Source organism: Monodon monoceros, unplaced genomic scaffold, assembly GCF_005190385.1.
Source record: "Monodon monoceros isolate NGI ecotype Baffin Bay Population unplaced genomic scaffold, NGI_Narwhal_1 Super_Scaffold_12, whole genome shotgun sequence".
Lineage (NCBI taxonomy): Eukaryota > Metazoa > Chordata > Mammalia > Artiodactyla > Monodontidae > Monodon > Monodon monoceros.
Window position 1 is genome coordinate 161,228,327 of NW_021703768.1, and position 24,702 is coordinate 161,253,028.

General features: G+C 50.7%; 1 protein-coding gene across 4 annotated transcripts in view; it reads left to right on the forward strand.

Annotated features, from left to right (window-relative positions):
- Positions 1-24,702, forward strand: part of ARHGEF18 (Rho/Rac guanine nucleotide exchange factor 18) — a 94,572-nt gene that overhangs the window by 56,039 nt on the left and 13,831 nt on the right. For all 4 annotated transcript variants that reach the window (XM_029217685.1, XM_029217686.1, XM_029217687.1 and 1 more), the window contains 10 exons: positions 12,110-12,248; positions 13,767-13,879; positions 14,038-14,178; positions 15,517-15,767; positions 16,513-16,638; positions 18,299-18,416; positions 19,295-19,543; positions 20,951-21,027; positions 22,393-22,571; positions 23,364-23,455. In XM_029217685.1, coding sequence (XP_029073518.1) covers positions 12,110-12,248; positions 13,767-13,879; positions 14,038-14,178; positions 15,517-15,767; positions 16,513-16,638; positions 18,299-18,416; positions 19,295-19,543; positions 20,951-21,027; positions 22,393-22,571; positions 23,364-23,455 — 1,485 coding nt within the window. The remainder of the gene's footprint in view (positions 1-12,109; positions 12,249-13,766; positions 13,880-14,037; positions 14,179-15,516; positions 15,768-16,512; positions 16,639-18,298; positions 18,417-19,294; positions 19,544-20,950; positions 21,028-22,392; positions 22,572-23,363; positions 23,456-24,702) is intronic.

Here is a 24,702-nt window from a genome sequence, read left to right on the forward strand (position 1 = left end):
TCTTTTTTTTTTTTTTTGCGGTACGCGGGCCTCTCCCATTGCGGAGCACAGGCTCCAGACGCACAGGCTCAGCGGCCATGGCTCACGGGCCCAGCCGCTCTGCGGCATGTGGGATCTTCCCGGACCGGGGCACGAACCCGCGTCCCCTGCATCGGCAGGCGGACTCTCAACCACTGCGCCACCAGGGAAGCCCTTCCTTTTATATTCTTTTCCATTATGGTTTAATAGGGTATTGAATATAGTTCCCTGTGCTGCACAGTAGGACCTTGTTGTTTATCCATCCTGTATATACTAGTTTGCATCTGCTAATCCCAAACTCCCAATCCATCCCTCCCCCACCCCCACCCCCCCATTCTGTTCTCTATGTCTGTGAGTCTGTTTTTGTTTTGTAGGTATGTTCATTTACGTCGTATTTTAGATTCCGCCTGTAAGTGATATCACATGGTGTTTGTCTTTCTCTGTCTGACTTGCTTCACTTAGTGTGATAATCTCTAGGTCCATCCATGTTGCTGCAAATGCCATTATGTCATTCTTTTTATGGCTGAGTAATATTCCATTGTGTATATGTACCACATCTTCTTTATCCATTCCTCTGTCAATGGACATATTGGTTGCTTCCATGTCTTGGCTATTGTGAACAGTGCTGCTACGAACATTGGGGTGCATGTATCTTTTTGAATTATAGTTTTGTCTGGGTTCATTTTCCAAATTTTTAAGACCCCCCCCTTCCCCCTTTAATCTCAGATATCAGGTCTTTGAAATAAACCCCTCTTTGCTTCTTCTCAAAAGTAAACTCTTAACACAAAACCAAACAAAGGAGGAATTATCTATAATCACAATAGGTAGGCATCTACTCATTATAAAACATTACTGCATTTTGGTACCAACATATTCATTGATGTCATTGGAGAAAAGGAAAACGCCATTCAGGTGATGAACCTCCAGGTTATCTGCCAACCAACCCATTTCAGAGAGAGGAAGCTCCTTGGCCATTCATTTTTGTTATTGTTTTTGTTTTAATTTTAAGGTACATATGCTTCCTAAGTTGCAGGCCCCGTTCAGTAACGTAACATTCACAAATGTCAGGTGTACCCAGCGAAATGTCGTTTCAGCCCTGAGCTTTCCAAAAATCTTTTACTCAGATTAATTTTCAGCAAGAAACACACGCATAAAAGATCACGCAGTTCCCTTTTCTCTAGACACAGGCAGACAGTGAGTTGGGCACAGTTTCTTAGCTAAGCAGACAAGGCACAGTTGCGCCCCCCCATATCCACAGGTTCCACATCCTTGATTCAGCCAACCAAGGATCAAAAATACTCCAGAAACTTCCAGAAAGCAAAACTTGAATTTGCTGCGCTCACAGCCAACTATTTACCTAGCATTTACATTGTATTAGGTATGATAAGTAACCTTGAGATGATTTAAAGTATACCTGAGGGTGTGCATAGGTTCTATGCAGATTCAGCTGACCCCTGAACAGTGCGGGGGGCGGGGGGGGGGTAGGGGCGCTGACCCTCTGTGCAGTCGAAAATCTGAGTATAACTTTATAGTTGGCCCTTTATATCTGTGGCTCCACATCCTCAGATTCAACCAACCACGGATTGTATAGAACTATAGCACATATTTAGTGGGAAAAAAAAATCCGCTATAAGTGGACCTGCACAGTTCAAACCCGTGTTGTTCAAGGGTCAACTGTATTGATACTTTGCCATTTCATGTGAGGGACTTGAGCATCCTGGGATTTGGAATTTTGGCATCCTTAGAGGCCCTGGAACCAACCCCCTCCGGATACCGAGGGCTGACTGTATTTAGCATTCATGCTAATAACAAAGTAAATTTTTCTTTTTTAAAAAATTTATTTATTTATTTTTTTAAATTTATTTTTGGCTGCGTTGGGTCTTCGTTGCTGCATGCAGGCTTTCTCTAGTTGCGGCGAGCAGGGGCTACTCTTCGTTGCAGAGTACAGGCTTCTCATTATGGTGGCTTCTCTTGTTGCGGAGCACAGGCTCTAGGTGTGCGGACTTCAGTACTTGTGGCACGTGGGCGCAATAGTTGTGGCTTGCGGGCTCAGTAGTTGTGGCTCGCGGGCTCTAGAGCACAGGCTCAGTAGTTATGGTGCACAGGCTTAGTTACTCCACGGCATGTGGGAACTTCCCAGACCAGGGCTTGAATCCATGTCCCCTGCATTGGCAGGCAGATTCTTAACCACTGCGCCACCAGGGAAGTCCCCAAAGTGAATTTTTTCTATGCCTTGCGGTGATGTTGGGGATTTACTCAATAAGGGCAGATTCTCCCATGAGGTCAGGGACAGGCAGGGATGGCTGGCCTAGGGCTGTCTGGCAGCTCTCTCAGCCAGGTATAATTTCTTACCATCCACACCTTTGTGCATTTCTCTTTTACATGGTGGCCCCTGGCAGAGGCTTCTGCATGAAGTCCGCAGGTTTCCAGCCAGGACAAAGTCTTGCGTTTGGCCACTCTCAGTGGAGCAGCCCCACATCCTGTTGGGTGGCTCTTTTTTTTTTTTTTGGCCACACTGCGAAGCTTGTGGGATCTTAGTTCCCCAACCAGGCATCAAGCCCATGCCCCCTGCAGTGGAAGCACCAAGTCCTCCCCGCTGGACCGCCAGGGAAGTCCCTCTCATTACTTTTTATACTCTCACAGTCTCTTCTCCCAAATTATGGTGACTCGCCATGAGGTCGTCGGGCATTTCTCGTTTTCATTGTAACCCTCTCTGAATGTCTCCAAGCCTGCTTTCTTATAAAGCACTATTCCCAGACCCTCCTCCTTGACCATCAGAACTGCTCTCTGAGGTCTCGGTTGAGTGTCCCTCACCTTCTGCAGGAATTCTGCTTAAGAGGCTGTGCCCTTTGGCCTTCCCTCTAAGAGATGAAGGGAGGGAAGAAAGAGGAAGTCTGCTTGTTCTTTCTGCTGAGGTGTCCAGTGAGTGATAAGAGAAGCTCTGGAATTAAATGAGTTCGCAGGAAACACGGCTTTATTCACTGTGTTCTGGTCTGAATTGTGTTCCCCCCAAATTCCCATGTTGCATCCCTAACCCCCCAGCGTGATGGTAATAGGAGGTGGGGCCTTTGCAAGGTGATTGGAGTAGATGAGGTCATGAGGTTGGGGCCCCCATGATGGGATTAGTGCCCTTATAAGAAAAAACCTTAGATAGCTTGTTCGCACTCTCTCTACCATGTAAGGACCCAGCAAGAAGGTGGCCATCTGAAGCCAGGAAGCAAGCCCTCAGCAAAGGCCGAAACTACTGGCACCTTAGTCTTGGACTTCCCAGCCTCCAGGACTGTAAGACATAAATTTCTATTGTTTAAGCCACCCAATCTGTTATTTTATTATGGCAGCCGGAGCTGTTTACGACTTTGGGCATGAGTGTTCTTTCTTTTTTTGTTGGTGGTGGTGATGCTTTTGTTTGTTTCACACTTTTTCTTTTGAAATCATTACAAATTCACAGGAAATTGCAAAGGTGGTACAGAGAGGTCACGTGTACCCCTCACGCAGTTTCCCCCACTGGTTACTTCTTTGTAACTACAATATAATAGGATGTCAAAACGAGGAAATTGTTATCTGGACAATATGTGAGTCTGGTCCAATGCCATTTTATTACATGTGTGGATTCCCACAGCCACCACTTCCCTCAAGATCCAGGACTGTTCCATCACCACAGATTGCCCTTGAACTTCTGCATTATATTCTCACCCACTCTTCATGCACCCGCCCGCCCCCCACTGATAACTCCAGCAACCACAAATCTTTTCTCTATCTCTATAATTTTGTCATTTCAAGAATGCTACAGGGCTTCCCTGGTGGCACAGTGGTTGAGAGTCCGCCTGCCGATGCAGGGGACACGGGTTCATGCCCCGGTCCGGGAAGGTCCCACATGCTGTGGAGCGGCTAGTGCTGTGAGCCATGGCCGCTGAGCCTGCGCGTCCGGAGCCTGTGCTCCGCAACAGGAGAGGCCACAGCAGTGAGAGGCCCGCGTACCAAAAAAAAAAAAAAAAAAAAATGCTACATAGGGAATTCCCTGGTGGTCCAGTGGTTAGGACTCCGCACTTCCCTTGCTGGGGGCCTGGATTTGATCCCTGGTCGGGGAACTAAGATCCCGCAAGCCACTCGGTGCAGCCAAAAAAAAAAGAAATGTTACATAAATGGAATCATATGGTGACCTTTTGAGGTTGTATTTTATCTCAGTATAACGCCCGTGAGATCTACCCAGGTTGCTGTGTGTTATCAACAGTTCCTTTTCCTTGCCGAGTAGTATTCCGTGGCGTGGGTGGACCGCAGTCTGTCTGACCATTTACTCAGTGAAGGACATCTGTGTTGTTTCCTGTTTTGGCCTCAAAGCAGCTGCGAACAGTCATGTAAAGGTTTTTGTCTGGACCTGAGTTTTGCATTTCTCTGAGATAAATACACAAGAATGCAGTTGTTTAGTTTTCTTTACAAACCACCCAACTGTTTTCCAGAGCGGCTGCACCCTTTTACATTCCCATCAGCAATGTATGAGTGATCCAGTTTCTCCACATCCTCACCAGCATTTAGCATCATCACCGTTTTTTATTTTAGCCGTTCTGGTAGTGACGGCTCACGGTGGTTTTGCATTTCTCTGATGGCTAAATGATGTTGAACATCATTTCACGTGCTTTTTTACCATATGTATATCTTATTCGGTGAAATGTAGTCTTCATCTCTTATGCTCATTTTCTGAATGGGTTATTTGTATTTTTACTGTTGGATTTTGAGAGCACGTCATACATTCTAAATGCTAGTCTTTCATCAGATAGGCAGTTTGCAAAATATTTCCTCCCACTCTGTAGCCTATCTTTTCATCCTTTTAACAGATCTTCCACAAGCAAATGTTTTTAATTATGATGAAGTCAATTTAAAGATATATTTTTCTTTTGTGGATCAGGCTTCTGGTGTCATAGCAAAGAACTCTTTCACCCATCCAAGCCCCAGTTCCTGAAGATTTTTCTCCTATGTTAGCTCTGAAAAGTCTTATAGTTCTACATTTTCTGTTTAAATCTGTGGTCCATTTTGAATTCTTGTTTGTGAAAAGCATGAAGTTTAGGTTGAGGTTCATTTTTATGCCCACAGACATGGCCATTGGTTCTTTCTACGTTAACTTCCGGAATTATCCATAGAATAATACAAACTATTTTGTAGAATAGTGATTTGCAAGCATATCGCTTGATGGTATAACCCACATGTCCTGCATGATATTTACGCCAAAAATATATATTTACTACTATATTATCCTTTTGCTATACATGAGGGATTTTTCAACACAGATCTCTAGATCACTCATTATTAAACATTAATTCTCAACGTATAAATCTTCATTCCAGAAGCAATTAACTGTGGGTGGTAGCAGTACAGGTTATTTCTACTTTTATACTGTTTTGTGATTTTTAAGTCTTCTGCACACACAGTCAGGAAGATCCCACAATTCTTTTTTAAGTGGTGTTTGCTGGGTTTGACGTAATTTGGGAGTGGGCGGGGGGCTTGTGTATTTTTTTAATTTCAGGTTCACAAAGAATATTCTTTCTGGCTCACACTTCTAAGCCCCAATATGCCTTTTTTTTTTCTTTTCTTCTTTTTTTTTTTTCTCTCTTTGTCCTCTGAGGCATGGGGTTAAGGTTTGGGGTTTGGGGTTTTTTTTTTCCCCCTCCTGTATTTTTCTTTTTTTTCTTTTTTATGCTGTCTTGCTTTTGTAACATCCAACTGAAGCAGGGCAGAGAAATCAATGAGTTGTCTTGGCATTGATTTAGTCTATTCCCAGGTGGCTGCCAAGCTGGGAACTGTGAACTGAAAACTTCATTTGGTATCAGATTTTCTTAATTGTCTCTCGAACACTCGCCCGCAGCCCATGCTTGCTAGAACTCTCCAGAGACAGGTGGCACTCGCAGCCTGAGAGAAAAGTCTTCGAAGACACAAATAATGGGGGCAGGGAGGGGGGCCTAGGACCTCACCAAATATGAGAAGAGGGGCAGCTGTTTCGAAGCCAAGCCTTTGAAACTGCCAGGCGGCTGGTGGTTTTTTCGTTTGTTTTTTTGTTTTTAATATTTATTTATTTGTTTGTTTGTTTATTCTGGCTGCTCCGGGTCTTAGTTGCGGCATGCGGACTTCTTAGTTGTGGCATGCGGGATCTTTAGTTGTGGCACGCAGGATCTAGTTCCCCAACCAGGGATCGAACCCAGGCCGCCTGCATTGGGAGCACTGGACCACCAGGGAAGTCCCCTGCGTGGCCTTTTGCAGAAAACTGCAGGGACCTCTGTGCCCAGGCCCAGCTGCCTCCCAAAGATGTTTCCAGTTACTTTTCCCATCGAGCAGCAGGAGGAATCTGCCATTTAGAATATAGAATTCTTTTTTTTTAAATTGAAATACAGTTGATTGACAGTGTTGTGTTAGTCTCAGGTGTATAGCAAAGTGATTCGGTTATACGTATATATATCTATATGTTCTTTTTCAGATTTTTTTTCCATTACTGGTTATTATAAGATATTGAGTATAGTTCCCTGTGCTATACAGTAGGTCCTTGTTGGTTAGAATATAAAATTCTTGCTTGGAAGTTGGTGTTTCTAGAAGCCAGTATGCTTCTAGATTATAAAGGACAGTTTAAGCCCAATTAAGCCCAATTAAGATGGTCACTTGATATGTCATAATGAGTTTCCTTGAAAAATGACTTTCAACAGGTTCTTAACTATCAAGTCTTGTTCATGGACTTCCCTCGTGGGTCCTTAGGTTCCCCCAAGGGCTGATGGGGTTGTGCTTGTGTATCAGAGGATTTATAGACTGCAGGTCACTCGGGAGCCTAAGTACACTAGAAATCAGCCTCTATTAACCTGAACTTTGTGGCGTGGGGTCTGTTGTCCAAGTAAAATCCCAAAGTGGGATCATTGTAGCTGTCACACCAGCTTAGTCATCTGATTTGCTCACAGAGACCACTCTTCAAGAAACCGAGGCAAAACAGGTTTAAAAAAAAAAAAAATCATGAGAACAGGCTGCTGTCTGTTTGTGGCTGAGAACGGGTGTGTTTTTTCCTCTGGGCCAAGAACTTTTTCCATTTTCACCGTTCACTTCTCATTGTCATTCCTGGCTCTCCTCTGGGTCCCCTCTGTGGTGGACCGGTTGCCGCAGCGGGCCAGGAGCATGCCGATCGATGGCACCTCTCAGCGGTGGGCAGACGGTGCTAATTAAGCTCCGAATCGGGTTCGATGGCTGTGCACACAGCACAGCCCAGATCCCAGCGACCCACCACCCACTGTCTGCCCCACCATGGCTGTCTGGTTTAGGAAAACACGAGAGCAGGATAAATACAGATTCCTGTCTGCCTCAGAGCCAGGGGCAGCATGACTAAGTCATACTGGGTGTGAAACCTACAAATCACTGGGCTTGTTCTCCTGCAGAAAGGTAACCCTTCTTCACAGGAGTTTATCCGCTGAACAGCTTTAACTGAGTTATAATTCACATATCATACAATGCACCCATTTCAGTGTACAGTGCAGTGGCTTTTAGTGTATTCAGAGTCACTGCAATCAATTTATTTTATTTATTTTTGGCCATGCTGCACAGCTTGGGGGATCTTAGTTCCCCAACCAGGGGGTCGCACCCAGGCCCTCAGCAGTGAGAGCGCCGAATTGTAACCACTGGACTGCCAGGGAATTCCCCCCTTTTTTTTTTTTCTGCAATCAATCTTAGAACCCCCAAGAGAAACCCCATACCCATTAGCTGTCACCCTCCAATCTTCCCAAGTCCTAGGCACCTACCTATTGATCTACTTTCCGTCATTGTGGATTTACCTATTCTGCATGTTTCCTATAGATGGACTCCTACACTGCATGGTCTTGTGTGCCTGACCACTTTCACTCAGCAGGATATTTCCCGGGTCCATCCACATGGGAGCGTGTTTCAGCATCTCATTTCTTCTTTAGATGAGCGCTATTCCATTGTATGGATGCAGGATTCTGTCTCTGCAAGTTCACCTACTGGCTAAAATGTATTTGTAACCCTCCAATCAGTACTTGTGGGGTGTTTTCACAGTCACGTGCAGAGACACTTGCGGTGAAAAATGTGAATCACTAAGGCGCACGTTCCCAGCTGAGGTTGGACAGGCCGTGCCCTGCATTCTTGCTTCAGTTCATACTGCAAACACGTGTCCTTTTTGCAGTGTATTTGGTGCCACATGTTTTGCCCTTTTTTTTGGTGGGGAGGGGAGCTTTTTGTTGGTGATTTGGCAAAGGGGCCCCCAAGCATAGCGCTGAAGTGCTGTCTAGTGGTCTTAAGCACAAGAAGGCTACAGTGGGCCTTACAGAGAAAATCTGTGTTAGACCAGCTTCGTTCAGACACACGTTCAATGTTAATGAATCAACAGTATATGTTAACTAACGCGTTTTTCAATAGAAACACACATAAAACAAGGTTACAGGATGAATGGTTGGCAAAAGTGCAGCCAGAAGCTCCCATAGGAGCCGTGATTCCGTATTAGCTAATTCAGTCCCTACCACGAATAACAAGAATTGACTGTAACTTTTTATTCCGGAGTGGTTCAAGACTTACAAGAAGTTGTAAAAACAGACTTCCTGTGTACCCTCCACCAGGCATCCCCCACTCCTGACATCTCACGTAACCACAGTCCAGTGGCAAAACCAAGACATTGATACAATGTTATCAGCTCAGGGACAGACCCTATTCGGGTTTTGCTCATTGTTACCTGCACTCTTGTGAGGGAAAGGGGAGTGTATATATCTATGAAATGTTTTCCAGGTGTAGATGTGAGGAACCAGTACCACAGTCAAGAGGCAGGACTATTCCATCACCCTAAATAAACAATGATTTCTTTTTTAAAAAACGGTGGTAGGGCTTCCCTGGTGGTGCAGTGGTTGAGAATCTGCCTGCTAGTGCAGGGGACACGGGTTCGAGCCCTGGTCTGGGAGGATCCCACATGCCGCGGGGCAACTGGGCCCGTGAGCCACAACTACTGAGCCTGCGCGTCTAGAGCCTGTGCTCCTCAACAAGAGAGGCCGCGATAGTGAGAGGCCCGCGCACCACGATGAAGAGCGGCCCCCGCTTGCCACAACTAGAGAAAGCCCTCGCACAGGAATGAAGACCCAACACAGCCAAAAATAAATAACTAAACAAATGTGGGGTTTTGATTCAGCAAAAAAAAGACGGTAAAATAGACATAAACATAAAACTGACCAGTTTAACCAGAGTACAATCCAGTGGCATTAAGTACATTCACAGTGTTGGGCAACCACTACCACCATCCAGCTTCAAAACTCTCTTCATTTTCCCCAATTGATACTCTGTCCATGTTAAACAAAACTCCCCATTCCCCTTCCTCAGCCCCTGGGAGCCCCCCATTCTAATTTTTCTCTCTATGAACCTGACTCCTTTTGGGACCTCCTAGAAGTGGAATCCGAGGGTATTTGTCTTTTTTGTGTCTGACTTCTTTCACTGAGCACCATGTCCTCACATTCCGTGCATGTTGTAGCAAGTGTCAGAATTTCGTTCCTTTTTATGGCTAAATAAAATCCCGTGAAACAGTGATTTCTTGGCATGTGTTTTGTGGGAGGCACTGTCCTCTATTCTACTGGGGAGGCAGACAGTGATCAGAATAAGTAAATTATATCATACGTTTAGTTCATCATTCTTTTAGCTGGAATTCTACCCCTTGTACCCTTTTGAGTCCAGTTGTACCTGGGGCCCCTAATCATGACCCCCAAGACATGAAAACCTCAAAGTGTCTTAATCACCCAAGGAAGATCTAATTCCATTTATCGTAGATTTAGCATTACCGATCATTTTCGAAAAATTCTCTGGAACCAGTGATTCTTAGAGGGTGTTTAGGGTGACTTTTCCTCCCGTTGGCTGTTTGATTAAAGCAGAATCCATCCGACTTCAGGCAGGACCTCGGATCACAGGAACAATCTGTCAGCCGCGCCAGGATGCCGGGCAAAGTCTTCATTTTAGCATTTGTCCCATATTTGTACCTCCAGATCGTAATTGCCTGGGTGGAGTTCACTGGGCGTAGAAATGCCAGGAAGTGCCTGCCCTGGACCGTGGAGGCCTCGATTTATGATTTTCACCATTGCAAACGAGTGTTGGTATGTGAACGAACAGCCTTGTCACCTTTGTCTACTATGATAATAGCCGTTGTTAGCTATTTATGATCATGACGTCAGGATGTTTGAGGTCACTGACCAAATGGCATCACGTAGTCTCTGTGCTGCTCAGAACCAGAGTCCCAACTACTTTCCTTGTGTGACATAGAGAAACTGGTGGGTGGGTGCATTGGGGACCCAGGAGCCGGGTCAGGAAGGCCACTGGACAGATTTCTTCTTTTTTTTTTTTTTTTTTTGGCCATGCTGCTCAGCATGCAGGATCTTAGTTCCCTGACCAGGGATGGAACCCATGTCCTCTTCATTGGGAGCGCGGAGTCTTAACCACTGGACCACCAGGGAAGTCCCCAGATTTCTTTTCAAGGTTGCTGTTTGTCTTAGAGCAAAGCTTTCAGATGTGGCTTTCACCCTGAGAATAAATAAATTAGCCAAGCGGCCCGTCGCAACTAGGCTTGACTTAAATGGTTGACTTGTCAAATAGGAGGAGGAAAAAAAAAAACAGCTTCATTAATGACAGCCTGGCTTTCAAAGAGCTGCATCTTTCCATCGATGGGGAAGGATCAGTGGGTACAATACATCTGAACATTCCAACTCTTTTTTTTCTTTTCAATACATATTTTTTAATTTAAAAAGGTAAAAATTACATTCACATTCTTTAAACACTTATTCTAAATCACATTATTTTTTAAAATAATTTGACTCTTTGTCTCTTACTTGTGTTCAACATCCTTTCTATTCAATATCCAATCTGATGCTAGATTTCTGTTTTTGTTGTTGTTTGTTTTTGTTATGTGTGTGTATGTATGTGTTTGGTTGTATGTGTCCAAAATCCAGTACAGTCATGTACTTCAAGTATAATTATAATAGATGAATACTTGTCTGTAGATTATGACCTTAATAGAACATACAAATTCTTGCTAGTACCGAGTATGAAAAAAATTGCAGATTTGAATCAGGTAGTCCTGTGAGTGATGTCATGGGCTTTCATTTATCAAATATAAGTGGCACTGGACATTGTACATATCTTAATTCTCACTGTCCTTATTTATCAAGGTGAAGATAAGATTGCATACCTTGATATTTATTGAGAGGATCGAATGAATTAACATATAACATATGGGAAGAACATATTCAAGTATATGATCTACTGGAGGTAGTTGGCATCAACAGTAATATCCCAGCTCTTAACTAGCAGATGAGGGCAGACAACCCTTCGGGGCTCCTGTTGTGTGTTAGGTTGGTTTACGATCACCTTATAATATAGGATCAGGGCCTCTCATCAACCTTGGGAGTCAAATTCTATCAGAGCAATTAGGAACAGTGGCGCGTGTGGCCAAACACCAGAGACCCCATGGTCTCAGCATCTCAGAATCATCCTGACAGCCGGTCTCAGATTAATTACAATCTGAGATGTGTGTGATGTCGGCACAAGCTCCCAATCCGTGATCTTAAGACTCTTTGCGGTGGATGTAAACCGCTCTTTTGCTTTCTACCCCCTACCAAGATGGAGGGGTACAGGGTGGAGGAGTTGTCGTGTTGTTCCTTTTTTACCTGAGGAGAAAATACTGTGCGATTTCCACACTAAACGGTCACAGCGGGGACCAACTTCCTGCCGTCCATACCCGAGGCTTCAGCCAATACAGTACGAGAAGCAGCTTTCCATTTCTAGAAGGATCACCCCCGGGGCTATAAAAACGGCAAAGCCCGGCCGGGTCTGGGCGCCCCCAGCGTGACCATGGGGAACGCACACTCCAAGAGCAGCGACGGGGCCAGCTCGCTCCACGGCCGCCCCGAGCTCTCGTTCTACAGCTCTTTTCCCAGGAAGTGGAGCGAGAACGTCTTTCTGGATAACGAGCTGCTGACCTCCAAGATTCTGTCCGTGCTGCGGCCCCAGTCAGAGCGGGGCCTCCGGACGGGCCACCTCCGCTACCCTGCCCACTTCCTCAGCACCAACTCTGTCTTTGCCTCCGTCGCAGCATCCCTGAAGGAGCACCCGAGGGCCACCCTCCTGTCCGATGGCAGCCCGGGCCTGGCCAGGAATGTCGGCATGACGGTCTCGCAGAAGGGGGGTCCACAGCCAGCACCCAGCCCGGCGGGAACGGGGACGAGACTTGGGTGAGTCGGGTAGCCCCTCTGCCACAGGGGCTGGCGAAGGGAGGGAGCAGAGGTGGCGTTCCTCAGGGACCCCGAGGGTAGCCTCTCCGGAAGGAGACCCTCGGTGGCGGGGGTGGGGGGTGTGTTGGGGAGAGCCCCACCAAGCGGCAAGATTGCTGTTAACACCTGCTTTGGAGAGTCACTCCTTTTCCTTTTTCAAAAATGATGTGTTCTGGGGGTCCTCGGCCATTTGGAGCCAGTTTGCTTCCTGCTCTTGAAGGACCCTTGGACAGGGCTCCTCTGTGTCCTCCAGACGAGGCTGGAAGTCCACTGAGGTTGCTGCGAAGTTTGTGTCCTGTTATTCATGGCTTAATCCGATTTTCCTAGGACTTTGAGGTGGTTCTTGTAATATTGCATTCAACAGCGTTCAGGTAGAAAACCTCATGTAAAAAAGAAAAACAAATGTCACTGCAGTGATCCTTGGATGAGTCGGTGGGGAAAGGAGCTGATTTTCTTTTTCCTCTAGAAAGGATTCTCCCTCCAGTCTCAAGTGGGAATGAGGCTGTGTCCACCCTACTCTGGCCAGAAATAATTCCAGGGGTTCCTGAGGGCTCCGGTGGCCAGGAAAGGAAGCATATAATGAATGCATCCTTAGAATGTACTTGAACATTAGATTAAAGTTAGTTTTGATGGCAGATATAGGGAACAAACTAGTGGTTGCCAGTGGGGAGAGGGAAGGGGAGAGGGGCAAGATAGCGGCAGGGGATTAAGAGGCACAAACTACTATGTATAAAATAGATAGGGATTCCCTGGTGGCACAGTGGTTAAGAATCTGCCTGCCAGTGCAGGGGACATGGGTTCGAGCCCTGGTCTGGGAACATCCCTCATGCTGTGGAGCAACTGAGCCCGTGTGCCACAACTACTGAGCCTGCGCTCTAGAGCCCATGAGCCACAACTGCTGAGCCCGCGTGCCACAACTACTGAAGCCCTCATGTCTAGAGCCCGTGCTTCGCAACAGAGAAGCCACCACAATGAGAAGCCCAAGCACTGCAACGAAGAGTAGCCCCTGCTTGCCGCAACTAGAGAAAGCCCATGCGCAGCAACAGACTCAACGCAGCCAAAAATAAATAAATAAATAAATTTATTTTAGAAAATAAAATAGATAAACTACACGGGTATATTATACAACACAGGGAATATCGCCAGTGTTTTTTAATAAGTGTAAATGGAGTATAACCTTTAAAAATTGTGAATCACTATGTTATACACCTGTAACTAATATAACATTGTACATCAACTGTACTCCCCCCAAAAACAGGCAGTTTTGATGGAAGACCTGATGTCACATTGACAGATAGTCTCCTAATTTTCAGAATGATCTGTGAGTTAAGGCTTACGTTGATAGCCAGAAAGTTCTCAAATAGTATCTAATCAGATTGAGTAATAACGTGAGTTGCCTTTGTAGAATGTGTGTGTGTGTGTGTGTGTGTGTGTGTAATGCAGTTTTTTTAAATGAGTGGTTTTATGATTTCCATTTAGACCAGTCACAGGAGAGATGGATGAAACCGACACAGTGTCTCTGAAGTTCAAGCAGGCAGCCGATGACTCTCTTTCACTTACATCTTTGAACGCTGACTCCATCTTTATAGAAGGTACCGTCACCTCGATTCTTTCTCGGGTGTCAGGTGGTCTCCATTCACTGGGAGGCGCCGGGACCCACATCGGGGCGTCCAGGCGGCACGGGCAGGGGCAGCCCCAAGCCTGCCAAGGCCCTGGGCCCCTGAGCGGCGGCCTCCTATCCTTCCCTCAGACCCCTACACTGCCTCGCTGAGGCGTGAGATCGAAGCAGATGCCCACGAGTTCGAGGCTGAGTCCTGGAGCCTCTCCGTGGACCCCGCATATGTGAAGAAACAGAAGAGGGAGGTGGTGAAAAGGCAGGATGTGCTCTATGGTAAGGAGGCCTGCCACGCCAGCCCTTCACTTCCTACCCCTCCTCCCTCTTCTTCTTCTTGATTTTTTTTTTTTTAATTTATTAATTCCATCTGGGAGCCAGGGCTCCACTGCTGACCCTCCCTGAGACTGTGTGGCCCACTCCACCTACTGCCCCAGGGTAGCCCTGCCTTCCGGGCCGGGAAGGAGGTGGCCAGACGGGGCTTTGTGAGAACCAGTCCCCGAGGACAGGAATGGCCGAATGCCCAGTCCTGACTCGTCCTTACCTTGCTGGTGACCCCGGGAGAGAAGACCTCCTGGGCCCATCCCAGCCATCCCTGGTGACCACAGACAGGCCCGGGTGTGGTGGAGGTTTTGGAGGCAGGTCCCTCTCTGCATGTGACTGTAGCACTGCTCCGGGGTGGGCGCCCCTTCCCACCGGCTGTTGGAAAACCTGGCCGTGGGCAGCCGCTGTCCTTAGATGGGATGTTGCAGTCACCATGGAAACCACATCTCCCAGGCACTGCCCATCCCTGGGCTGGGTGCCCCCCTTGGGTCCCTCCAGGCCCCCAGCACTGCTCAGTGGTGTCCACTCACCAGTGGACACTCAACTGCCTTCCATGTTTTGCACACTGAGCTCCCTGCCAGGGCCAGAGCAGGTTGGGGTGTGGGTGGAGAGGAGAGCCTGAGCCCAGCCAGGAGTCCTGCCTGGGGGGGGGGGGGGGGGGGCAGTGCAGTCCGTCGCTTCCCTCTGGGCAGCCCTGTGTCATGCTATCTCCGCTGCTGGGCAAGTGCAGAGTCCTTCCAGCCCTGTGGCTGGCGACCCTGGCCCCGGCCGGCGCCACTGACTTCTGTTTCATCTCTAGCAACTTCAAGGCCTTGACTTAAACGGCAGAGGAGCTCCATCACAAAATCGAATCTTTCTTTGCCTTTAACAGTGAATTAAAATCCTCCCTGGAGCTCCACTTTTCCCATCAGTTATAGTCTGGGGCAGGTCTCTGACATGCAAGTTTCACATCCCAGGGAGGGGTGTTGGTCAGAACAGCCTCCTTGTTTCAAACAGCCTGGAAACATCTTCGGTTAATATTAGGCAGGAACCCCTCCTGTGCGTTTGAGGTCCCAGCGCACATCCGGGTCCTCTCTTTCCTGATATCCTTCCACCCCTCGCTGTCCCCTTAAGCTGGGCCCCCAGCACTGCTGGGTCGGGGAGGACAGGAAGCCTGGCCCCTGGGCTGTGAGACCACCAGGGCGAGGGCTTCGTGGAAACCTGAGAAGCCGGCCTGGCCCATCGCGGGACAAGGGAGAGCCGAGCCGGGGCGTTGGCCCCGCACCACTAAGTCCCGCGTCCGTATCCCTGCAGAGCTGATGCAGACGGAGGCCCACCACGTGCGGACGCTCAAGATCATGCTGAAGGTCTACTCCAGGGCCCTGCGGGAGGAGCTGCAGTTCAGCCCCAAGGCCGTCAGCCTCCTCTTCCCGGGCGCAGACGACCTGCTGGAGGTGCACGGCCACTTCCTTTCTCGGCTGAAGGAGCGCCGTCAGGAGTCCCTGGAGGAGGGCAGTGACCGCAACTACATCGTCCAGAAGATCGGGGACCTCCTGGTACAGCAGGTGGGCGCGGCCAGGGCGGCTCAGGGCCTGGACCAGCCCCTGCCCCGTCTCTTTCCTTCCAATGCAGAAAGAACATGCCCCCCACTTACTGGGAGCCCCAGCCCCCGAGGACTTCAGTCCCGGCCCCTTAACAGCCACGCGTCCTGCCACCAGCCTAGAAACAAAGAGACCTAAACGGCGAACGCACTCGTCTAGACACTATCCAGTGGGTGTTCTGGGCTTTTGGTTGGTTGGTTGGCTGGCTTTCATTTTTTTTGGTCTCGACGGCTGTTTGGTTTTTGGACCAGAGCCATCCATGGTAGGGCCGTTGACCCTGAGCTGACTTCTGAGTGGACTTCTGGGCCGAGACCGAGATTGACAGAGGGGACGCAAGACCCCTCGTCTGCCCTCGGAGTGCCCAGAGCATCCCAAGGCAGCTAACTAGGATTCATGAGAAGAAGACGCCGTTCGCTTTTGAATTTTTCTAACATTCTTCCACTTAAATTTCTTTTTTCTTCTCGGATTTCGGGATGTTTTACAAGCACCTGTGACGTGTAGACGTTTTCTCCTTTTCCCTCTCGGTACCTTGTGCCGAGACACCACGTACTGAAGCATTTCTCTGTTTGGGTGCCAGCGAGCCAGACAAGAAAGTGAAATCCCAAGTCAAGTCAATCTGCGTTTTAGCAGAGTCAGGCGAATGAGGTGAAAACATTCCCTGGTAGTTTTTGTGTTTCCTTCCGGTAACGCCTCCACGGCCTCTCTTCAGTTTTCAGGTGAAAACGGGGAGAGAATGAAAGAAAAATACGGCGTCTTCTGTAGCGGCCACAACGAAGCCGTCAGTCGCTACAAGTTGCTGCTGCAGCAAAACAAGAAATTTCAAAACTTGATCAAGGTAAAAAAAAAAAAAAAAAAAGGTATTTATTTTTAATTAAAAACATATCCTCCGGACTCCCCCAGCAGTCCAGTGGTTAAGCATCCACGCTTCCAATGCAGGGGGCATGGATTTGATCCCTGATCAGGGAACTGAGATACTGCGTGCTGCACGGTACGGCCAAAAAATTTTTTAATTTAAAAAAAAAGAAGTATCCTCTTTGCAATAGGTTGTTCCCTTCCCCCTCCCCCCCCTCCCCCCCCCCCCGGAACTGTAGGCTTTTGGAGAGGTTGGGATTATAAACAACTTGTTATGAGGCAGTGATTTTTCAAGGTTCTGTCTCATTTTTAACCACAAACTCAATTCAGAACACAGTGGTGAAAGCTCTGGAGAGTCCCCGGGTGTAAAGCAAAGCAGGCCTAGGGTTTTGTTCCTGCCGCAGCAGGGTGGCCCCTGAGATGCCCCTCAGTGGATGACCATGGGTCCTCAGACCGTTGAGCGGACACGAGCGTCCTCGCAAGGGGCCGCCCTGCCCCGGGAACCGGCCCTCCAGAGCCACCCGCTCTGCCTCGGATTCTCCAGCAGATGCAAGGCCTGCCTTCTTCTAAGCCTGTGTCCTTTCATCACCTCCTCCCCTGTCTGGTCCCCGTGCATCCCCCGCAGCCCGTGGAATGACCCACACCTGTCTTCTTTCTGCCCAGCAGTGTGCAAGTGCTCAGGGCCCAGGATCTGAGTCAGTAGTCGGGCAAGACCCCGTCCCCCCGCATCCTGGGAGGCACTCCTGGGTCAAGGCTGCCGGGCGCCTGCACCCCACAACAGCTCCACACCTGCAGCCTGTACCCCAACGACTCTACCCTGAAGTGATATCCAGCAACTAAAGGTCTAGAGTTAAGGATGCAGGGTTGTTAAATTTCACCCCAGGGAACTTCCCTGGCGGTCCAGTGGTTAAGAGCCCGCGCTTCCACTGCAGGGGGCACGGGTTCGATCCCTGGTCGGGGAACTAAGATCCTGCACGCCACGAGGTGTGGCCAAGAAAAAAAAAATTTTTTTTTAAACTTTCACTGCATTATCCTGGCAGTGGATAGATGTGAAAAGGAGAGGGTCGTTTGGGGGCCTGAGTCCAGTGGTTAGGACTTGGCACTTTCACTGCCGCGGGCCCAGGTTCAATCCCTGGTCAGGGAACTAAGATCCCACAAGCCACATGACGTGGCTGGGAAAAAAAAGTGACTTCAGGTGACCACTTCGTAGGCTCTTAGCCAGAAGCGTGCACCAGCAGCCACCAGGGAGCCAGTTCAGAGAGCACCGGCCCAGCCGCGTCTGGAGGGTCCCGACGGCCGTCAGCAGGGTTAGGGTCTGCGCATGTGCATGTGCACATGGACAGCTCTCCAGGCAATTCCCACAACCGCCCCCCCACTCACTCCCCCGCCCCCCGGCTGGTTTCTTCCTAATGGGTTCTGTGGGGGCCCACATTTTATAGCAGGTGAGGCTGCCTCTGCCTTTGTGGCCTTTCTGTATACAGCAGGCCGTCCCTGCTTTCAAGTACCTGCAAAGCGGCAAGGAAAAGGTCCCCGTAAGCCGAAAAGGGACCGTGAACTGGATATCACTCGATATCCGACCATGAACTGATGTGGCGGGAGATTAGACGCCCACGCAGCATGCCTTTGTTTTCTCCGTTTCATAGAGAATCGGCAACTTCTCCATCGTGAGGCGGCTCGGCGTGCAGGAGTGTATCCTTCTGGTCACGCAGCGTATAACTAAGTACCCCGTGCTGGTGGAGCGTATTATTCAGAACACGGAAGGTACGGTAGTTCTCCTGTCTTGCCCTTAGGTGCTTGGTGGGGAGGAGGGTCTGTGTCTCCCCACCACCTATTCTAATAGTGGGTTAGATAATCCACTCTGCGATCTGTCCCTGGTTCTCCGGATTCTCCGGGCTCAGCAGTCACTAACTGAGCTGCCACCTTGCAGAATCCACTGTGCTGGGTGCTAGGGTGCCTGGTCTCGCCTGCCGTTACCCCCCCAGTCCCCGCACAGTCTGGGCTGGAGCAGCCCTCAGTCAGTATTGGAGAGTGGATGAAAAGACACAGGCAGTGCCCTTGCTAAGGTCACCCCTGGGTGACCCACACAGGCCCAGAGGTGACCTCCGTGTCACGTGCCTGGTGCCACGGAGGGCAGAGAGGAAGGGCATGTAGCCCAGCCGGGGGTTCCCGGAGGCCAGGGCAGTGCTGACCGCACCTCCCTTATCTCCAGGGGATTTGGGTGGTGGGAGAATGCACAAAGTTCCCCTGCCGTGAAAGCAGAGCCCCTGGAGTGGGAGGAGCCAGCCCTTGGTAATGGCCAGAGGTGGAGGGAGTCTTTTATGGAGAGCTGGAGGGCAGGGGGGAGTCTGTTTACCGAGGAATGGCCGGCGGAGTTATGCAGGGGCTGTTCTTGCCACTTGATTTGCACCTCAGCTTCTGCATTCGACAGAAGCTCTATCTTGGTGAAAACCAAACGCTGGGCTGTCACGTTTACTTTGGAGAAGCGTTTACATCTCAGGAAATTCGAGTTGGAAGGTGATTCTCGAGGGTCTTCTGAGCAGTGGCCTCGGGACACACCTCCTCGACCCCATAGCCTGTCCGCCTCCATCGTGTTCATGGACGCAGACCAAGAAAAGCGCTAATTCTGCTGTGTGTGGCAGCTGACTCCGAGGACCACAAAGACCTGACCCAGGCCCTGAACCTCATCAAAGGCATCATCTCGCAAGTGGACGCCAGGGTCAGCGAGTGTGAGAAAGGCCAGCGCCTCAGGGAGATCGCGGGGAAGATGGACCTCAAGTCCTCCAGCAAGCTCAAGAACGGGCTGACCTTCCGCAAGGAGGACATGCTACAGCGGCAGCTCCACCTGGAGGGCACGCTGTGCTGGAAGACCACGTCCGGGCGCCTAAAAGGTAAAGTCCCTCTCCAGTCACCTCTGCTGGATGCCATCCTGGGTTGATGGGTGCCATCTTGGATCAGTGGCACCATCTTGGAGTGGTAGACACCATTTGGGATTGGTAGCACCATCTTGGAGTGGTGGACGCCATCTTGGATCAGTGGCACCACCTTGGGGTGATGGACACCATCCTGGGTCGGTGGCACCACCTTGGAGTCTTGGGCACCTTCTTGGATGAGTGAGCACCATTTTGGATTGATGGGCACCAGCTGGCACAGAGCCACTGCAGCCTGGCTGCTTCGCGGCTGAAGGGAGGTTACCTGCTGAGTCAGGTCGAGCACAGAAGTAGAGCAGGAACGAGGTGGAGGTGGTCCTACCAGCACGCTCTGTGTCCGGTGGTTGAGATGGTGTGGTGCACGCAGGGAAGGCCACCGGGTGAAGAGGGCACATTGAGTCCTTGACTCCTGAACAGAAAGCCGGGGTATCAGGACACCCCAGATTTAGCAGAGACCCCAGGGTTCTAAACAACAGTCACAGGCCCCAGTCGGGGTAGAGGATGCCACCTGGGCCACGGACCTCTGTGGCCCCCAGCGTCCCACCCGCTGTTCGGGATGAGCTCCACGCCCTACTTTCAAGATCCGTGGTGTGGTTCCAGACCAGAGAGCGCCCGGGGCTCATCCCTGAGTTTCCTGTCCGTTTCATGAGCCTCCAGAAACATCCTAACCTGTCCACTGGCATCAGCCTCTTTAAAGATCTTTGGGGGGTGTCGCAGGTAGCCACACGACTACCTAGCACATCCACACGACTAGGATGTGCTTGTTCTTAATTTGAGCGGGCGAGCAGCCAAAAGATAGTCTACAGTTGAGCACCCCCTGCGTGCCAGGCACCGAGGCGGGTGGCAGAGGCCCCTGCCCACGTGGGGCTCCAGTCGGTGGGCAGAAGGAGAGAAGTAAACACAAAAACAGTGAAAAGCACAGTAAGTGCTTTAGAGGATCCCAGCAGGCTGCAGCGCGAGAGAGTTCCGTGAGGAGAGGTTGTCTCGTTGGGATGGGGTGTCTGAACAAGCTCCCCGAGGAGGAGGTATTTTCGTTTCCCGCAGCGCGAGCGCTCCTGTTGGAAACACAGCTCAGGATTTGCACCCACGTGCACCAGCTCTGCCGGGCGGGTCACCGCACCATGTCCCTACAGGGACAAGGCTCCGAGCCTGCCGCCACCAGGAAGCTCGGGCATGCGGGCACGAGAGTTTTGCTGTGGCAGGGAGCAGGACACGAGCGTCCAGGGGCTCGGCGTTAAAAGCTGAAACCAGGAGGGTGATGGGGTGGGGTCAGGTTGAAGGGCGCCCGCGGGCTGTGGCGCCGGCCTGGGATTCCACGTCTGCCCGGCGGGACCCTGTAAGATGTGTCCTTCTGCGTTCTCCCCTTAGATGTCCTTGCTGTCCTGTTGACGGACGTGCTTCTCCTGCTACAAGAAAAGGATCAAAAATACGTCTTTGCTTCCGTGGTACGTGTCCCGTCCCTTCGCAGAAAGGGCTGCTCGAAAGCTGCCTGCACGGGCTGGGGACGGGGGTACCGAATGGGCTCCTGTCCAGTGGCCTGAGGCGGCTTCAGGGTCATGCCAAAATCTTGCCCAGTTCCGCCCGGGCTCTGTGCTTCCGTGGCCCTTCCCCTCGCAGGCGCCTGGGCTCTCACAGGCCCGGGCAGCCTCTCCGGAAGAGCCTGTCCCTCCTTCCCGGGGAGCTAGCGCATCGCTGAGGGTGCACACGCAGGCAGCCACTGCCCTGGGGGCTGTGACCGCGTCGGCCCCACGGCATGCTGGCCCAGCACAGCCGCGTCACGGGAGCCAAGCTGGCCGGGAGCTCCGTGCGGACGGAGGGCTCGGAGTCAGGCTGGGATTCCGCCCATCCCACCCGGCCCACGTCCACCGGGGACACGGCCTCCGCCCCTGCTCGCCTGGTGACCCGTGGGTGCCTGCTGTGGGGGGGGGGGCTCAGCGAACCCATTTGCCTCTGGGTTCACCTGGAGAGGAAGGTGGCCTTTGTCACTCAACTCCAGAGTCTCGCCCCTTTCCCAGGGACTTAAACTAGCTTCTCAAGAAGTTTCCAGAAATAGGTCACGCTGTCTTGCCAAACGGTGGTCTCACCCTGACGCCAGCCCACCTCGTGTGTGCTGTGTTCGCTCACGAGGGTGATGCGACATCTATGACCTGCTGTGCCATCTGCTCCCCATGGCCTCCCCTGCTCGCCCTCTGTGTGTGTGTCTGTGTGTCTGTGTCCTGACTGCCTCTCCTCAGAAAGACACCAGTCCTTTTGGGTCAGGGCCCACCCTCATGACCTCGCTTTAACTTAATCACCTTTTTAAAGACCCTGTCTCCAAATACCGTCACATTAGGACCTCGGCATCTGGATTTAGTGGGGAATGGGGGGAAATGCAGTATAGCCCATAACAACCAGTTAAAATAGCGCATTTTACGGGTCGGTCAGAGCATTATCTCTTGTCGGACACACCACAGATTGGGAATGCTGGCTGGCTCTGGGTGCTTGGGGCACACGGTTGGGAGGAAGGTTTATTTGTCGTCACAGACTGCCTGCTCTTGTATCTCCTGAGGTTTATGCAGTGTGCGCGCGTTAGCGATTATAAAACATCTTTTAAGCACGTTGAACAAGCTCATGAGAAGGATGTGAGGATATCATCGCGATAGTGTCCGTTTCCCCCAGGCGGCAAAATCTTTCTGCTTTGAATTGTTGGAGGATAAGCAGGGTGCATGCCTCCCCCGTGCCCCCCCAAGTCCCCTTCCCCGCCGACTCATGGCTCCACGGCTGTAGGCCAGGTACAGAGTGACCCTCCCCGCCCCGTCCCACCTGTGCAGGACTCCAAGCGCCCCATCATCTCGCTGCAAAAGCTCATCGTGAGGGAGGTGGCCAACGAGGAGAAAGCCATGTTCCTGATCAGCGCCTCCCTGCACGGGCCCGAGATGTACGAGATCTACACCAGCTCCAAGGAGGACAGGAACACCTGGATGGCTCACATCCGAAGGGCCGTGGAGAGGTGAGAGGGGCCTGGGTGGGCCTTCCCTCCACTGACGGCTGTGCCCCTGGCTTTGGTGGCTGGCTTAATCGGCAGAGACCTTGGAGCGCCTGCGAGGGTGCCGGGGGTCGCGGGCGGACGACCCCTTCGCTTTTCCCTCCCTGTCATTCCACCTCGGTGCTCTGTCCGTCCCCTCATCTAAGGGCAGACAGAAGACGCCATTCAGCCCCTTCCGACAACGGCTAAAAAGGCCCAGATGTCTGTGGCTGGAGGATGCGGGGCCCGCAGCTCTGTATTGGTGGGCTGTCCACCTGACACGGGGGGCTGTCCTTCCTCCTCAGGCCAGGGGACCCCTCAGGACCCCAGCCCTGTGGCTTTGAGTGATGCCTGGCTCCTGCCACCGACAGACGGTGGTCTGGCCCCCACCCCCAGCCTGCTGCTCCCTCCCTTTATGCCCAGAAGCTTCTCAAAGCTTTCGTCTTCTTCGAGCCCCCTCAGTCCTCAACTTCGGCTCTGCTGGCCTTGCAGCGTCCTGTAGCTGGGAGGTCCCCAGGGAAGGAACTGCTCTGTCTCCTCCACCCCCCGCACCCCGCAAGACATTTGAAACCTGTGGCCGGTTACGTCCTGACACTTTGAGACTGGATGCTTGCCGACGGCTGTGTTTCTGTCCTGCACGGTTGACCATTAACAAACTAAATCTCTCAGCACATCAGAGATGCTCTTTGCAGCCGGGCCTGCAGGCAGACCTCGGTGCTGTTTCAGAGGCAGCCAGTCCATGGAGCGTGCTTGCCCACCTGTCCCCTCTCCCTGCAGCTGCCTGGACGAGGAGGAGGGCCCCTACAGCGAGGCCGAGGAGGAGAGGAAGGTGGTTGAGGCCCGCGCCGTGAGGCTGAGGGACTTCCAAGGTAAGGGCGGGGTGGGGGGGATGGGGTCAGTGTGACATCGTCTGGTGACTTGGCCCCGAGAGCCCTCCTGGGCCCGGCAGTGGCCTTTCTGTTCTATCCCGTCAGAACTGGCCATGGAGCGAACCGCCGCCCAAGTGACCAGGAGTTTGGCTGTGGGCTATCCCATGTCCTGCGGTTCTCTGGGCCGTTTGCCCTGGGGTAGCGCTCTTCCAGAAGGCGTGTGGGAAAGGGGAGTGGGGCGCTAGGGTTGCTCCCTCGGTCCTCGCTCAAGAAGGGCTCAATAATTCACATACCTTACCAGTCACCCATTTAAAGTGTGCCATGCAGTGGACTTTAGTGTATACCAAAAGGATGTGCAACCATCACAGTCAATTTTAGGCTGTTTTCATCACTCCAGAAAGAAACGCCATCCCCATTAGCAGTCACTCCCGTTCTTTCCCCATCTCCAGCAGCTGGGAACTTCTGTCCTACTGTCTTTCTGTCTATGAACTTACTTATTCCAGACACCTCGTATAAATGGGGATAGTTGTCGCTTTGTGACTGTCTTAGTTTACCAAGCGTGATGTTTTCAAGGTTCATCCCTGTGGCAGAATCTCTTTCCTTTTTAAGGCTGAATAATATTCCATTGTATGGATGGACCACATCGTGCTTATTCTGCTCCCCGGTTTTAACAGATTCCTGTGAGATTTCAGCGAGGTCATTGCCAAGAATCCATCTCGGTACTTTGTGGTCTCAGGCAACTCCCCTCCTCTCTCTCACTCACTGTGATATTTATGTTTAACATAGGTAACATTTGAGCAGTAAGCGCATAAAATTAGGCAGTATGTATTTTGTTTCTTTTTGTGGGGAGAGGTGCAAGTTTGAAGGTATTAAGGAATAAAAATGTCCAAAAGAAATCAGAGAAATCCCACTGACCCCTGAAAGTATAACGTTAACATAGTATTCATTTCATCCTGTTCCAAATTTGTTTTTTAACATCTTCATTGGAGTATAATTGCTTTACAATGTTGTGTTAGTTTCTGCTGTACAACAAAGTGAATCAGCTCTGTGTATACATATATCCCCATATCCCCTCCCTCTTGCGTCTCCCTCCCACCCTCCCTATCCCAGCCCTCTAGGTGGTCACAAAGCACCGAGCTAATCTCCCTGTGCTATGCACCTGCTTCCCACTAGCTATCCATTTTACATTTGGTAGTTTTATATATGTCAATGCCACTCTCTGACTTCGTCCCAGCTTACCCTTCCCC